We start from the raw sequence: 14991 nt of genomic DNA, 5'->3' as shown, positions 1-14991 counted from the left end.
GATGCAGGGTAGAGTGGGCCCTGGACAAAGGGAAAACACAGGGTGTCCACCTATGGTAAGGAAGAAGTCCAGTGCCAGAATACTGGCCCTTCAGCCACAGCTGGGGTGAGTGACTTTGTAGGAGGGGAGAGGAGAGAAGGAATGGCTGGACCTTGGGGTCTCAGGAGCAGGAGGGGGGCATGTGAATGCTACTCGCCAACTCCTCCTGGAGAACAAATAACACTGACAAGAAATACGCCCTTTCTCTGACAAAGCCAGACAGGCACCAATTCCCTTTTGGGCTCTCCTAGAGAGAGAAGCGGCCTACCCACTGGCTTTGTTCTGAGGCAGTCATAGCTAAAGTGAGCCTGACAAGGCTGGGGTCTGGGTTCTTCCCACTCCAGGTCCTGAGTGGGGAATGCCAGGGCCTAATGGGACCTGAGAGGCTCTGGGAGGGAAGGAGCTAGAGCTTAGCTGTTGAGGAGGATGTGGCCAGGAGGGGTTGGGCCCCGGGTGGTCCAGGGATAAGGTGATGGGTGATGTCCACCCTAGTCCTCCTCACTGGTCAAGAACTGCTGTGGGCTTGCAGCAGAACACAGGGTAGAACTCAATGACCTCAATAGCTTCAGCTCTGAGGAGCATGGCTCAGTCTCATGGGATGGCTGACGGCTGGTGGCAGAAGGGAGGGCGTGGCAGTGATTGGGTAGACAGACACTCAACTGTCCACTGAAGGGAGGAAAGGATTCTGACTCTGGTGAACACCAGGTGGATTCCACCAGAAGGCCTCCTCAGAGAGCCTGAGCCACCCTAAGAACTGAACAGGCCTATTCTCATGTAGGCTTTCCTCAAGACGCAGCATAAGCTTCCTGGTCCTCAGCACTAAGCCTCCCTCTCCCGAAAAGGAGAAGTTCCATCTCCATAAAAAGCCACCAAACCTCACTGAATAAGAAGCTTGGAGGTGGGTCTGGGCAGCTTCCCCAAAGGAGCTCTGACAGCCCAAGATCTCATGTGCACATCTAGACCCCGGAAGAACTGTGGGACTGCAAAAGTTTACCCACAAGGGCCCAAAGGATCTTGCAGGTAGGAACGCTATGAGGGAAGAAAGCTGGCAAGGCTGCAATGGTGTACAAAGGGTACCTGCCTGAGCCCCTCTGTGTGAACCAGAAATCATCAAGCTCGCCCTGTAGCCTGCTGTTGGTGACCACTGAGACCAGTGAACTTGTGCCATACAGCACAAGTGCGTTGGGGTTAGTGGAAAATCTAAGATGCACAGACCTATCCTAGGAGAAGAGGGGCAATCCCCACTGTGTCCTGGTCATTTCTCTCTCTCTCTGTTATGGGCCACCACTGGCCTGAGGTCCCCTGTGCACAGCCCACAGCCTCAAGGGCAGGCTTGCCTGGTCTGGGAGTCACTGCCTGGCAAAGAGAGACACATGTAAGTGAGAAGTGGAGTTCTCATGGGACTCAAGATCCCGATGACAAGAGAATGGTGACAAGTATGCACAGTTCCTGCCCTGGAGGATCCAGGTAGAGACTTAGGGAGTTATTACTCTGGCCTATGTGTTCCCCCTAGGCAAATGTCTAGTTTGCTACACACTGAGCACTGGCTTTGTGGCTTAAATGGGCTTGCTCTGGGCTCAGCCTTTGTTCTGAGACAACCCTCTTTCCTTCCCACACCTGGGAGGTGGGCATATCCAGCTTCTTGCTGCAGCTTGGTCTGAAGCCTGAAGCTCTTCTGGGTCCAGTTGGCGTTAAGGTCCTGGTCTGGCCACCAGCACCCAATTGAGCTCTGAGCCCACCTGTGCTTTTGGCTAGATCTGTGATTGCTCCACAACTCAGGTAAAGAGAAGCCACTGTGGATTCTGGCCCTCAAGGCCAAAAGGGCACTCTGTTTTGGGGCACAGGTGCAGGGGTCCAGGTAAGCCGCATGTTTTAGGGATGTGCAACCTTGAGGCTAGGAAGGCATCTTCAGCCAGAATCTCCATGCCCTTTGTGGTTGAGTACCCGGTGCCGATGCCTACCAGGCACTGAGGTCATGGACCCCGTGCGTGGTCTCCTTAAAGAGGACAGAGAGGCATATCCTCCATGATGAGCAAGGGAGGAACAATGACAGTGAGAACAGCAGACAGTACTTGGTGAAGAGGTGCAATGATGACATGACAACAGCTTTGGAGGGACATGTTCTGATGGGACAGCAGGTTGTATTGCTGGGGACTAAGTGTGCCCTAAACTCCAACAGATGGAGGAGAGGGGAGGGGAACCTACAGGGAGCGGGCTGACATGGGCCGGTTCTGTGTGGCAGGTAGGCTTAGCATAGTCCCCACACAGGTACTGTTCTATGTTAAATGAACTCAGGTCTCCATGTTTGGGCCGGGGTCACATGGGTCCAAGTCTGGTTCTTCCTTCAGCTTGCTAGAGCAGAACATAGGGTAAAACTCCACTATCTATAAACAGCCTCTGTTCTAAGTATTGCCTAGTCTCATAGTATAGTTGTTGGACTTGCAATGTGTAAAAAATGGACTCACAGCAGCTGCAGGCCAGAGCGGCTATAGGAGGAACTGAAGTCCCTTGGACAGGACTGTCTCTGGGAAACTCACTTTGCCATGGCCTGTCCTTCCCATTATTCTGGGGTACATGCTTGGCCACAGGCCTGTTCTGAGCAACAAGGAGAGGTCCCTGTGGGCCCAAGTTGAGAGGGACCAAAGGGGCCACAGGGCCTGCTGAATTCTGGGGCTGGTCGGGAGGAGCCCCGGGGAGTGGCTGCCCACCATTTGCATACGGCAGCCCAAGTTTTCGTAAAGGTGGGCTCAGGGCAGGTGGCAGCTGGGGCTTCTCAGAGGGTGGGCCCTGGGGAGGGAGAGATACAAACAAACAGGATCCAAACCTTAGCATCAAGCCAGACGTGGGTTAAATAGTGAACACAGGAACTGGTCAGGACTCTGGACAGATAGACTGGCCTGGGCGTTACAGTGTGGCTCAGCCTTGGCCAGCTGGTGCTCAGGGACAAGAGTCAGACGCTCAGGATGGGGATAAACATGGGATGAGGCCACCTGGGAAAGGGAATTATACCTTTTTCAGCCACAGACAGATTGGGATCACTGCAGGGTTTGCAGGCTCCAACCACTTGCTGGAACAGGGCCCGCTGGAAGTTTGGCAGCTGAGGGAAGGAGAAAAACATCAAAGAGTGAAAACAACCAGTTACACCTTGGGGGCAGTGTTGTGGGCCACGGGAGCCAGGATATTCCAGGATCAGATGGAAAAATCAAAGCAGTGGTACAGCTCATGCTTGAGATGTGTTGAGAACATCAGGCCAGCTGGAAAACTATCCACGCTATCTGGCTCTGAGTCCTGCCATGTGCAGTGTTTGAGGGTCCACCCTCCAGTGTCTCCCTGGGCTCCAGGTTGTCCTGTACATGGCCAAGAAAAAGGACACAGGCACCCGAGGGTATCTAACTGTATCCTTCTGTCCTGCCAAGGAGACCCACTGGTAGAAAGGATTTAGGGACCCCTTTCACCCCTGAGCACTGGCAGGTTTAGTCTCCTGGAGATGCCCCACATGCACAGGCCCATGTGAGCACTGAGGGTAGGGAAAGGGAAGCACTCAAGCCCAAAGTCACAGACAGGACCTACTGTTCTAATGGGCAGCTGCCAGGCAGACCTGCTCCTTCCACCTGGCAGGGCTGACCAGGCACAGAGAGGTACTGCTGGGAAAGTCCTGGCACTCTGGGACTAGGTAACAGTTGTTTGGAGGTGACTTTCATGGACCCTGACAGAAGGGCAGGGAAGACTGGATAGGAGGGGAAGGAGCTAATCCCTGCAGCTTCTTGTTCAAGGGCCCCATATAGGATATTTGGAGAGCTGTGCAAATGGTGTGGAGAGTAGTCCCAGCGGGTAGAGAGGGGCTTCAGGTGGATGGATGGATGGATGGATGGATGAAAGAGGCAGAGTTTGCCCCAGTGAGGATGTCCTTCACACACACAGGGAAGAAGGCCATTTTCTAGACCCACGTCCACCACTGCCTTCTTGGGACAGAAAATAACCAATTTTCTCTGCCAGACTGTTTATAGATGAGGAGTCCAGGAGGCTGGCCAGAAGGATAGAGAGCCACACAAACAATGGTGGTTCCAACCCTGCCACCACTCTACCCACAGCTGTACTCCATCTGGACTGCTGGTCCTCACATTCGCTGCAGCTCCCATCTAGGAGCCCAGCAGCCTTCTGAGGGTCTTATGGCAGAATGAGGGAGGCACGAAGGACAGTGCAGAAAGCCTAGCAAGTGCAACGAGGGAAGCCCAGGCCAACACACTTGCAGCAAAGGGCAGTCAGTAGGCTGGCTCCATTACCTGTCCGTTCTCCAGGATGGCTGCTGGATACATGGCACTGCTTGGGCGATCCCGGTGTGTGGGCAGCAGCAACATCATTTCCCGGGCATGGCGGTACTTATCTGGCAGAGAGGGAGAGCCTGTAACCAAGTGAGAACAATCACGCACAGATGACAAGCCACAGATGGAGGGCCCAGAGGGCAGGCATCCTTGGGGCCAAGGAACCAGGGTGGTGTCCCCTTGCCGTTGGGGTGAGGATGAACTCAGCAAGCACAGGAGGAATGAAGCAGAGCCTGGTGGTTAGATGGTGGCGGGGGCTGCACCTGGCATCCCAGCCAAGGCACACATACTACAACCTGGGGCAATGCAGACTCCCGACAGCGCCCTCACCATGCTCAGAGGCAGATCATGAGGAGAGCTGGGGACTGGAGCTGGGGCCCTAGGGGCCCTCTGCATCCAGCACTCTTGGGAGATGGGTGTGGCCTGGATGCTGAGCTCTCTCAGGGGGCCCAGGAATGGGCCCAGGCCAGCTTGCAATGGAGCCATCACACAGAAACAGACACACTCAGATAACACAGCAGCACAGTTCTTACTTGACACACTGTTTCTACACACTTACCTTCTCCAGACACCACTGGCCCTGTTCCCAGATGGCTCCCTACCACCTTTTCCCAGATTCCAAGCCTCCAGTGCCTGGCCTCTGCCTTCCTGGCCATCCTACTGCAGACCCAGCCAGAGTGGCTGGGGGCCCAGGGCCCTGCACACAGGGGGCTCTCCAGGGTTTCTAAGACTTGCCCTTCAGTGAACTCGGGAGTCATGGAGCTATGTGGGTCTTTAACCCAGGCTCTTGAGTTGACTTGGTTCTTGCCCTTCTCTTGTGAGACCTCCTCTGGCCTGAGGGGCTGTTATGGAGACCAGATGTGGTGTGGCTTAGTCCCCATTGATGCAGGCCACAGCTATGGGCCCAGGAACCTGTCAACCAATGGTCCTCAAGGGGACCTTCCACAGAAGTAGTGAGAATAAACTTGCAGGCTTCCCTTGGGAAGATATAATTTAGAAGGCCCTCCAAACGTGTATCACTCATTGTGCCAAACACCAGCACATCCATGTCAAACTAGTGGGAGGGTCACCTGGATCCCAGTGCCCCCTACTTGCCCACTAGCAGCTCGGCAGCCTCTGGCTGATTCAAGTGGTTGAAACCCCTCTCCGTGGTGTTTTCTTAGTGAGGCTCCATCTGAGAGGCGAACCTGCAGTTCAGGAGGCTGTGTGTCCCTGAAAAACAGGGTCTCTGAACCTTCCTGTGAGTGTGCCGTCCAAGCACTGTCAGGGTACAACTAAAAAAGGTCTTCTGCAGCCAGGCGTTCTTGAGATATGCCTCTTGTACTCATTTTAGTCCAAGGAGATGAGGCTTAAATATGTTGAAGAAGTCAGTATATTAAAAACAAGTAAGGCAATTATTATTTAAGTAAACTTCTTCCACAGCTGGTCTGAGCGATACTGTTTATAGAACCTCAGGGCTGGCTCTAAGACCTAGTTTTAAAAATATCCTTCACTGATAAGGGAATGAGTAAAGTATGCTTTTTTAAAAAACTAGGCCTGAATTGCTACTATTTGGTGATTTTTTCACTTACATCAATATTTCCTTTTAGAACTTATGCTCTGAGGCAACCTCAAAAAGATGGCTGTGTAAAGAAAAAAGGAAAAGGGCTCCTAATCCCACTGGTTTCTATAGTGCCTTTCCAGCAAGAAACTCTGAATGCTCCCTGGGTCCTGCTGGCCACATCTCTGGACAGGGGTACCCCCAGCTTGGTGTGCACAGAGACATAGCCCCTTTATACCAACTCAGTTACATCAAACTCATATCTAATACCCATCCCGCACCAGGCATGTGGTTGGAACATGGTGTACCGCCTTGCTCAGCTTGGCCATGGTCCCTCACCTCATGGAGCTCACAGTCTGGCTCACCAGGCCAACCCCAGATCTGCACACTCAATATCCTGATACATGTTGCAGGGCTAGGATGGAGGGACAGCAGCCTGCAGGCCCCAGGGGCTATGCTGAGGATTTGTATCCATGTTATGGAGGCCTCTCTGGTGCGAAAACAAAAGAGTGCTCTGTGCTACCACGAGATTTTCTAACTCTTTCATCTTACTTCCTGCCCACTGTTGTCTTCCCTGGGCAGCCAGGGCAGCCATTGTAGGAGAGAGTGATGGCTACTTTTCATGAAAACATTTAAACACCACAAGGGCTTTTGTGTCACAGGACTTTTGAACTACTTCAGTTGTAGTTTGGTAAACCCCAGGGGGGCTAAGTCCCAGCATGACTGAGTTATTCAAGGAGGATCAATCAAAATCTCCATGTTTCCTAGCTCCACTCAGCCTTTTGACCACCAGGGGGCGCTGCGGACGTAAAGAGTTTAGACTATGCCTTGCAGGCCATTCAACTTGAAGGTTTCCAAAGCAACAAGAACCACAGCAGAGTGTCAATGGGCCTGGCAAGGAAGGCTATTGGTGACATGACCACTCCTGGGAGTGGGGAAAGTGACTCCAATGCAAAGGAGTCTCCAGAACACTCTCCATGAAAGCCTTCCCCTCATCCGTAACATCAGACACAAACCCCAGAGTGGGCCATTCTGTTTCTTCGGTGACCCCAGTGCATCTACTACTTCACCTCCCACATTTATCTAAAAATATCAGTCTTCCTGTATGACACCAGGTCACAGTCTGTATCTTCTCTCACATGTGGGCCTGACACATGCTGGGCCCATGGTTTTCTCCAGATGGGCCTACACATGGATTGCATGGATGTTGTAGCCTAGAAGTGACTTCCTGCTCTTTCTTAATAGCCTCTGCTCTTATCACGATTCCCCGCTTTGGGCCCAGTTCTATTTAACCATTTTGTTCACTTTTATACTTCGTATCTACTCCAGAAAAGGAGGGAGCTCCTATCAGCCTTTCATTATATGATACTCTAGAGTTTGACCATCATGATAGCTTACCTCCAGAGATGGCGACCATCAATGCCTTCCCTCCCAAAACGCACAGGCCACTCCTCACATCATGAGGTGCAGTCTTATTCCACACCCTGGTATTTGGGTTGGCCTTAGTGACTTGATTAACCAACAGAATGTGGCAAAAGGGATGTTCTGGGACTTCCAAGGCTGGGTAATAAGAAGTCTTGCAGCTTTTGCCTGGGTGTCTTGGAATGCTTGCTCTGGGGAAAATCGGTTGCATGCTGTGAGAAGCTCAAGCTACAGAGAGAGGTCATACGTAGGAACTCAGGTTGACAGCCCCAGCTGAGCTCCCGGCTGACAGGTACTATCACCTGCCAGCCACGTGAGCGAGGCATCTTGGATGTCCAGCCTAGTTGAGTCTTGAGATGATTCCAGCCCCCAGTGACATCTGACTGCAAGCTCATGAGAGACTGCAAACTGAGAATTGCTCAGTGAGCCCTGTTAACCCACAGAATCACGCAAGATGATAATAAATTGTGGTTTTAAGCCGCTAAGTTTTGGTGGGTGGTTTATTATGCAGCAATTGATAACCAAGCCATTTGAAATAAAAAGAGATCACTTCCAAACAGGGAGAACATAACTTCTCTCTATTCAACTCTGAGGGTGTAAGAGCAACGCAGACTTCTTACTGAGCACTCGTAAAAGCTTGATGAGGGAATAGATTAGTATATCGTTAGCTGGAAGGACAAACGTGGTACCAGAAAGACTGTGAGGTCCCTGATGGCGTCTTTGTCCTCTTTAGGGCACCGAGTACCAGGCACTGCCTAGGGGAAGTGTCTGAGCAATGTCAGAGTGAAGTGAGTTAAAATGTCCATCCTTTGCTGCCTCTGTTTTTATCGGTAATCATGGTTCAGAGATCTGACTTCAGCAAGAATACCCAGCTACAGACTTAGATATGGCTGAGTATATCTTAGAGAGTGTTCAGGTTAGGAAAAAACCCACACAACAGATTAGATTACAAAATCTGTTTCTGCAGCTCTATTCAGAAGCATTACCTTAAGACACTGCAAATGCTAACCTCCACTACAGAAGTCATGGCTGACTTATCAGGGTTTCCTTCCTTTTTATTCTCCAAACCATCTTTTGACATACCTTCTTTATAGCACAAATCACTGTTGCTTCTCTATGTTTGCAGCCCTCACATACTGACAAATCTTCAACATGCACCCATTTGTTGGATCATTTTTCTTCTTTAACACTAGAAATACCTGCTTCCAAATGCTGGCTCCCCTTTTTTGAGTGCCTTGGTCCATGTTAGGGAGGCAATCATGGAAGTGGAATGGGCATCAGACTGATGGCTGGCAAGTGTAAAGACTCAAACTCCAAAATCAACTTGGCCACAAACTGGTTGGATGGCCTTAAGCCCCTCTCACTGGACCTGTTTCCTCCACAGGGAATGAGGGGTTGGGCTGGATGCTTCAGGTGAAAGTCTGTAACTCTGCCTGTTGCAGCCTTACCCCCCTTCTGCTGTCTGCTGAGGCTTTTCCCAGTTGGCCACTGCATCTCTCTCTCCATCACTGCTACTGTGGGCCTTTCAGGTTTGCGTGCTATGAAAGAAAAGGTTTTTTTTTTTCCCTCAACGACCCTCTATGTCATACATTTGTGCTATTTCTGTTTATCTTCATAATAATGAGAAGAACAAAGAGACTCCACCCCTCTGAAGCCTGGAAGCAACAGCCAGTGACCAGCTCACCACTCTCTTCTGCTACTATTCTGCACAGCCAACCCTGGGAAGTGCTAGATTTTAGTCACCATAGCTAATTTCCATTCCACTGTGAATGCTTCTATCTAAAAGGACAGAGAATCAAATTTTACTGCAGGAATTAGAATCAGAATGTGAAAAAGATGCTGGCTCAGAACAATATTTATTCAACTGAAGAAGAAATCAAGCAATAATTGGCAAAGTTAATAGCTTTTTACAGAGCCATCTCTCCTGATTAACACTTTCCCAACTGAACAAAGATTTTTTGGCTGTTGTTACCGTTTATAATAATATTTTCCAGGGTTAATTTTAGTCTTCAAATTTAATTTTCATACTTTTTCATCATGTTTGATTATTCAAGACAAAACTCACTTTTGCCTTAACTTTGAGCTTTATTCTTGCAAACACTTCAATGGAAAAGAACTGAGCTTTCCCCTAGGCTGTGTGTCCTCTTACTGAGGTGGAGATGCGATGGCTAGCTACCTTGGTGGCAGCATAGCTGCAACCACTGCTCCGAGCAGGGTCTGAGGCCAGCAAGAGAAAAAGATTTGGAGGTAGGACCCCTCGAGTCCTTGGTACTAAAAGCGCAGGTGAGCATTCTCTAAGTCACAGGGCCACTTTCAAAGACATAGCCACAGATGAGAGGAGGACAAGTGGGGCCCATGAGGCTCTCTCCTCTCCCTTCTGCAAGCAGCGCCCTGCCATCCTTACCTCGGGCACTGGAAGGGGCAGAGGTAATCATCTGGGATGGTGCTGAGTGAGTGGAACTCAGGCTGGAGGAAGAAGGGCTTGCCTGGGACGAGGACAGAACAGAGACGTTGGTGACTGAGCCCTGGTACCTGGGGTTGGGATACGCGAGCTGCAAAGGGAGAAAAATTAGCAGGATAGAGGTCTGAATGGCCAGGATTGTAGACTGGCCCAGAGTTGGCTTCTTCATGCCATGAGGTGCCCAGACCCAGTGTCTGATACTGTACCCTTGCCCTGATGGAGGACCGGCTGATGGCCAGCACTAAGGGTCACCTATAACCCCAAAGAAGCAGGGCTGCTGGGTAGACTCTAGTGATGGTGCCCATGGAGGAAGCAGGACTTAGCCATCAGGAATGCCAGGAAGGAAGGCAATCTGTCAGAGGAGCTTTCCCATGGGATCTCTAAGAGTAGCCAGGACTGAAGCTAGATTTTCTTCTTGGGAAAGAAGGCCTGGGAAGTGCAACGTGGGATGGTGTGGAGGGAAGGCAGTTTTGCCATAGCTCTGGGTGTTCTGAATTCAGGAACAAGAGAACTAGGCAGGGATGCCAGTCCTCAGGCCAGCAGAGAGGTGAATCCTCTAGGTATGGTGCCCTGGCCCATTCTCCCTGGACAGTTCTTGTACCTGCATGTGATGGTACAGGTCCTCAGGAGCCTCGCCCATGGAGCTGTCACCCAACATCACCACGTTTCCAGCTTCGCTAGATGTGTGTGAGGAGAGAGAGGATGATGAATGGCGGCCGGTCCCCATCAAGTTCATGGGGCTGTGAACAAGAGTGGGAGATAGGGAGGAGTCAGGTCTGGAGCTGAGACATTTTGCTAGGTGGTGAGAGGGAGAGTCATGGGTGTGTATAAAACAGCCATCCCCAAGCCTTAGCCATCACTGGTTTGGATGGTTCCATAGCCAATGCTCATACCCATCTGAGGCCTGCAGCAGTCCTGAACCCCACCAGAGGCCCCTAGTCTGGGAGGGCCAACGGTAGCTTGGCATAGCCTTGACCTAGAGTTAAATGGTTTATGGCCACTCAGTCTGATGACATCACCAGTGTTGCAGGAGGAATGAGAGATATGCTGAATCAGGTCAAGGATCCCAGGTCCTCCTTGCTATGGGGTGTTTACCTGAGCCAGTACCTACACCCGGATAGGATCTGCTCCTAGGTCAGGGTATCTTCCTGGTTTGGGGAAGCTATCGAAATAGCTGGCTGTGAACCATCTGCTGGCCTCCTTCCATCTCTGTGGCCACAGGCTTGCCAACAGTTCTCTTCTATCAGTTCTAGGCAGCCCCCCCATTCATTCATTCCTTCTTATTTGCTGAGTACCCTCTGTGCTGACTTGCTGCTCACATTGGAAAACAAAGCCAAGTGAGGGCTCCTCTCCAGGGTCATCCCCTGGCCTGGGCTTCCTGCCCTGGAGACTTGAAGTCTCCCCAGTGGAGCCCTGGCGACCAGGACTCCTGAGTGCAGAGCAGGGACGCCTTGATGTTCACATCACCATGTTGTCCTCTTCCTTAAAACCAACTGGTGATCCTCATTCACCCTGGGATCAAGTCCAAAGGCCTGAATGAAGCGAGCCCATCCAGAGCTGGTCCTGGCCCTCTTCCATGCCCTGGAATCCTGCATTCCAGCCACTTGGCTCTCCCTGTAGTGCTGAGCAGACTGGCTTGCTCATATCTTGAGGTGTCTGCACATGTTAGTGAGTTTGCCCGGATCTTGCTCCATCACCTTCCTAACACCAACTCTTTTCTGCGCAGCAAACTTCTACTTACCCTTCAAGACTTACCCCAAATGCCCCCTCCTCCGTGTTCCCACAATACCATGTATACTCCTCTGTCACCCAGGATGACTGGATGCAGAGTGTAGATCCTGTAGCAGGAGCTGTGTGTTTGCTGTGCACATGGGTAAGAGGGCATGTGCGTACACACAAGCACTATTTTGGACTTCCTTGCTCTGATCTTTGACATTCAGACTTACCTTTGTGGAGGGGACCCTCCTCAGCCCTAAAGCCATACCTGTGCCGGTGGGTCATCTTGATGTTCTCTGGGCTCATGGGGCTATGGGATGCTAGGACATTTCCCCGTGGGGTGCTGGTGCCTGAACATGCAGGACTTAGCTTGTCCAAACCCGGAAACTCCTGTTGAGAAACCAATGCCCCTTCATAATAAATAATTAAGAATAAAAAAGTAATTAAGAGGTGAGAGGGAAAAGCAGGCTGGTGGCAGGAATGTAAATGAAAAAAAAATCATATACTGTTGGCTGAACCTGAACTACTACTGGCTTCTTTTGGGCAGTGACCCCTTCACGACCAAAGCACCCTCCTAACCACACCACAGCCTGGGGAAGAGGCTGTGAGGCCTAGGTCAACCCACTAAGAGCACATCTGGAGTAGGCTGAGGTTGGTCTGAGTTCACAAGAGTGTGTTAACAGGCATTTATCACTATAGAAAAAGTAGAACAAGAGCTGGGAAACAGGAGAGGAAGAGCTGATTATCATCTGTCAGACAGTGGACACCTCTTACATAAGAACTGGAGTTGGGTTTTATTGGATTGCTAAATGGCCCAGCTCTCAGTGACCTGGGTTAAGTTGTCTGTGACACAGTCTATGGGGAGACAGGACACAAAATCCTGATGCAAGTAATTAGAAAACAGTACAGTTCTATTTTTGCATAATTAAGTATGTAGACATCTTGGCAGAAACTTTTGATCCCAAATCCTCCTGGGTGACAGCACATTGGTTTGAGTCCCTATTTGTGACTCTGAGGAAACAAAGCACAACTGTCCAGGTTTCCTGAAGTCCTTCACAATCTGTGGGCCTTAGGTGCACTGGGAATGTTTCTGAGCTTGCCCTGAAGAAGCAGGAGGTTTTCCACTCCCTTCTTCCAAAGCAAGCAGAAGGCTGAAATGTGCTTCTGCAGCTGGAGAGGACACCTCCATGTATGCCCTGGAGACCCTGAGGTATGTGGGTGAGCATTTTGTGCCTTTTCCTGCAGTGACCTGACAGCCTGCATGCTAGAGAGCTCCCCCAGTGGCCAGGCTCTAGCTTGCCTGGCTCACCTGCTGTGATGGGGAAGTTCACACACAGAGAGACCAGAAGTTTGTGCTCAATACCACCTGAAGCCTGCTCTCAGCCAGACAGCATTCCCTGTAAGACCCCTGGAGGGAAACTAGCCCCGGAATACAGGCCCTGCTTCTGCTTGTGTGCATCAGTCCTTGGGTCAAGCCCTGCCATGGAGACCTAGGAGGCAGGTCAGAGTCAGGGAGATCTTCTGGGGCCTGGGCCAGCCCCAGAACCTGCCTGACCCTTCTAAGAGAGGCCAGTACAAAAGTACTGCCCAGCCTAGGCTTTCTCAGATGTAAGCCTGGGTCATCAGACATGATGGAGGAAGAGGGAGGGAAGGGAGGCAGGGGGTTAAAGAGGCAGGGGAAAGAGAGGGGAAAGAGGGAGAGGGAGGAGAGAAGACTGGCTCAGGCTATGCCTTACCTCTGTAGGTTCTTGGGATGAAAAATATCTCCAAAGAGATCCCTGCATGTGGGCCGTAAACTTTTCCTCCTCATATGAAAACCTCTCTTCACCAGCACAGTGCATTCAAGGACATTCTCTGTCCTTGAATATGACTCCTTCTTAGGGAGGAAGTGAATAAGAGGATACTGGGTGTCCTTCCCCTGGCTAGAGCACCCACCTCTGCCTCCTGCTATCCTGGGGTGGGAACAGCTTTTCCTTCATGTTCGCCTCTCCAGCCCCTCTTCCCACCCCACTTCCTTTGGCTTGCTGCACAGGTCTGGAGGAAGTGACACCTGTGATACTGCAGCAGGAACAGGACAGGGATCAGCTTACATGGTAGAGACTGGCCCGCATCATCTGGAACTGATCAATCAGCTTCTTATGCAGAGGGCGCATTTCTGGGTGCACGAACTTCTCATGAACTGCCAGCCCGACTCCAAGAACATGAACCTAGTAGGGTGATAGACAACACTACTCCGTTAGCCAAGGAGCAGACCTTGGGTGCTGCAGCTATCCAGCTATCGTGTGGTGCCTAGCCTTTCCCTCCTAGACACTGGCCTCCAACCCTGGCAAGACATACCTGCTCTTGCATGAGTTCCTTGAGCTGAGTGATCTTCTCAGCATCTCCTGGGTGCTTGGTGATGTAATCTTTATCAAAGAAGGCCTGTGAAAGAAAAGGCCAAGTCAGGAAGACTCTTCCCAGGGCTACTACTAAGAGTCTGAAGGTGCCACCTGAAAGGTAGCCGGGCTGCCTCCTAGCAGGTACACACACCAACGTACCTCTAGCTTGGCCTGCTTGAACCTCCAGCAATCACAGATGTGTTTTTTTGTGTCTTAAGAAGGACCAAAGGTGACCAAGTAATCTAAGCCTGAATGCTGGTCTCAGCCCCTCATGGAGCCTTGCTGGCTTGGGTAGGGCAGGCAGGGCTGGTGGCCAGGGTGAGGGGACTAGTGTCTTAGCGAGCCCACAACTCACTTCTCGTGAAGGGCTGGGCTCTCAGGCTCCTCTTGGAGGCCACTTAATATCCTTCCATCATCAGATGGATTACCCATCTGTCAGAGTTCAGAGAATAAAAAGGAAGAAAAGGCCCCATCAGAGAGGGGGAACAATGGAAACAGGGAGTGGCAGGGAGCTTAAAGCTTCATCCCAGGACCATCCTTGGTCAGCTGAGGCACAGCCAGGAGAGGGCTTGTTGAGAAGGCTTCCCTAAGAGGCTGGAATCTCAAGGAGAGGCGCCTGAGAACTGCTTTCCCAGCCAGGGTTTAGTCTGGGACCCCAGCTCACCTCTTGGTAGCGTGCAATGCCTCCGTTGACAGCGGCGTCAATGACGCCATTCAGGCACATGCTGAGCAGGTTGATGTTGCCATGCACCTGCTTGTGCTGATACTGGCTGATCAGGGCCCGCAGCTCCTGGTTCTTATTCTCAACCACTTGGATGGCATTCTCCAGGGGGCTCACCTCCACCTGGGGGCACACAGCAATGGTGTCATCCCAGGCACAATGTCAACCCCTCCCTCATCACAGTCCTGACAGCAGGGATCTGTGACCTGTGATTCTGATTCCCCGCCCTTGTTCCTGTGGAGTTGGGACTCCCTGAGCCCTTTCTAATTTCCTCTTCTAATCTGTAGGCACTTAGAAGTACAGTAAACAGAGAAGAGCACCAGTTCTGAAGTCAGAGGTCTCTGGCTTCCTGAACTTCAGAGAATAGTTTCTGCATTCACAAATTGTGAGAA

General features: G+C 51.2%; 1 protein-coding gene and 1 long non-coding RNA gene across 3 annotated transcripts in view; one reads left to right on the top strand and one right to left on the bottom strand.

The window, feature by feature from the left end:
- Positions 1-14991, bottom strand: part of DOCK3 (dedicator of cytokinesis 3) — a 405892-nt gene that overhangs the window by 5381 nt on the left and 385520 nt on the right. For both annotated transcript variants that reach the window (XM_073811161.1, XM_033865050.2), the window contains 8 exons: positions 14543-14722; positions 13838-13921; positions 13591-13707; positions 11769-11890; positions 10386-10524; positions 9728-9875; positions 4323-4441; positions 3049-3136 (listed from right to left, as the gene is read on the bottom strand). In XM_073811161.1, coding sequence (XP_073667262.1) covers positions 3049-3136; positions 4323-4441; positions 9728-9875; positions 10386-10524; positions 11769-11890; positions 13591-13707; positions 13838-13921; positions 14543-14722 — 997 coding nt within the window. The remainder of the gene's footprint in view (positions 1-3048; positions 3137-4322; positions 4442-9727; positions 9876-10385; positions 10525-11768; positions 11891-13590; positions 13708-13837; positions 13922-14542; positions 14723-14991) is intronic.
- LOC109552151 (uncharacterized) overlaps positions 1-14991 on the top strand; it is a 35367-nt gene that overhangs the window by 6258 nt on the left and 14118 nt on the right. The gene's annotated exons all lie outside the window — the stretch shown is intronic.

Source organism: Tursiops truncatus, chromosome 10 (genome assembly GCF_011762595.2).
Source record: "Tursiops truncatus isolate mTurTru1 chromosome 10, mTurTru1.mat.Y, whole genome shotgun sequence".
NCBI classification, from domain to species: Eukaryota; Metazoa; Chordata; class Mammalia; order Artiodactyla; family Delphinidae; genus Tursiops; species Tursiops truncatus.
The sequence above is the reverse complement of the archived record's forward strand: the minus strand, read 5'-3'. Positions and strand labels throughout refer to the sequence as shown.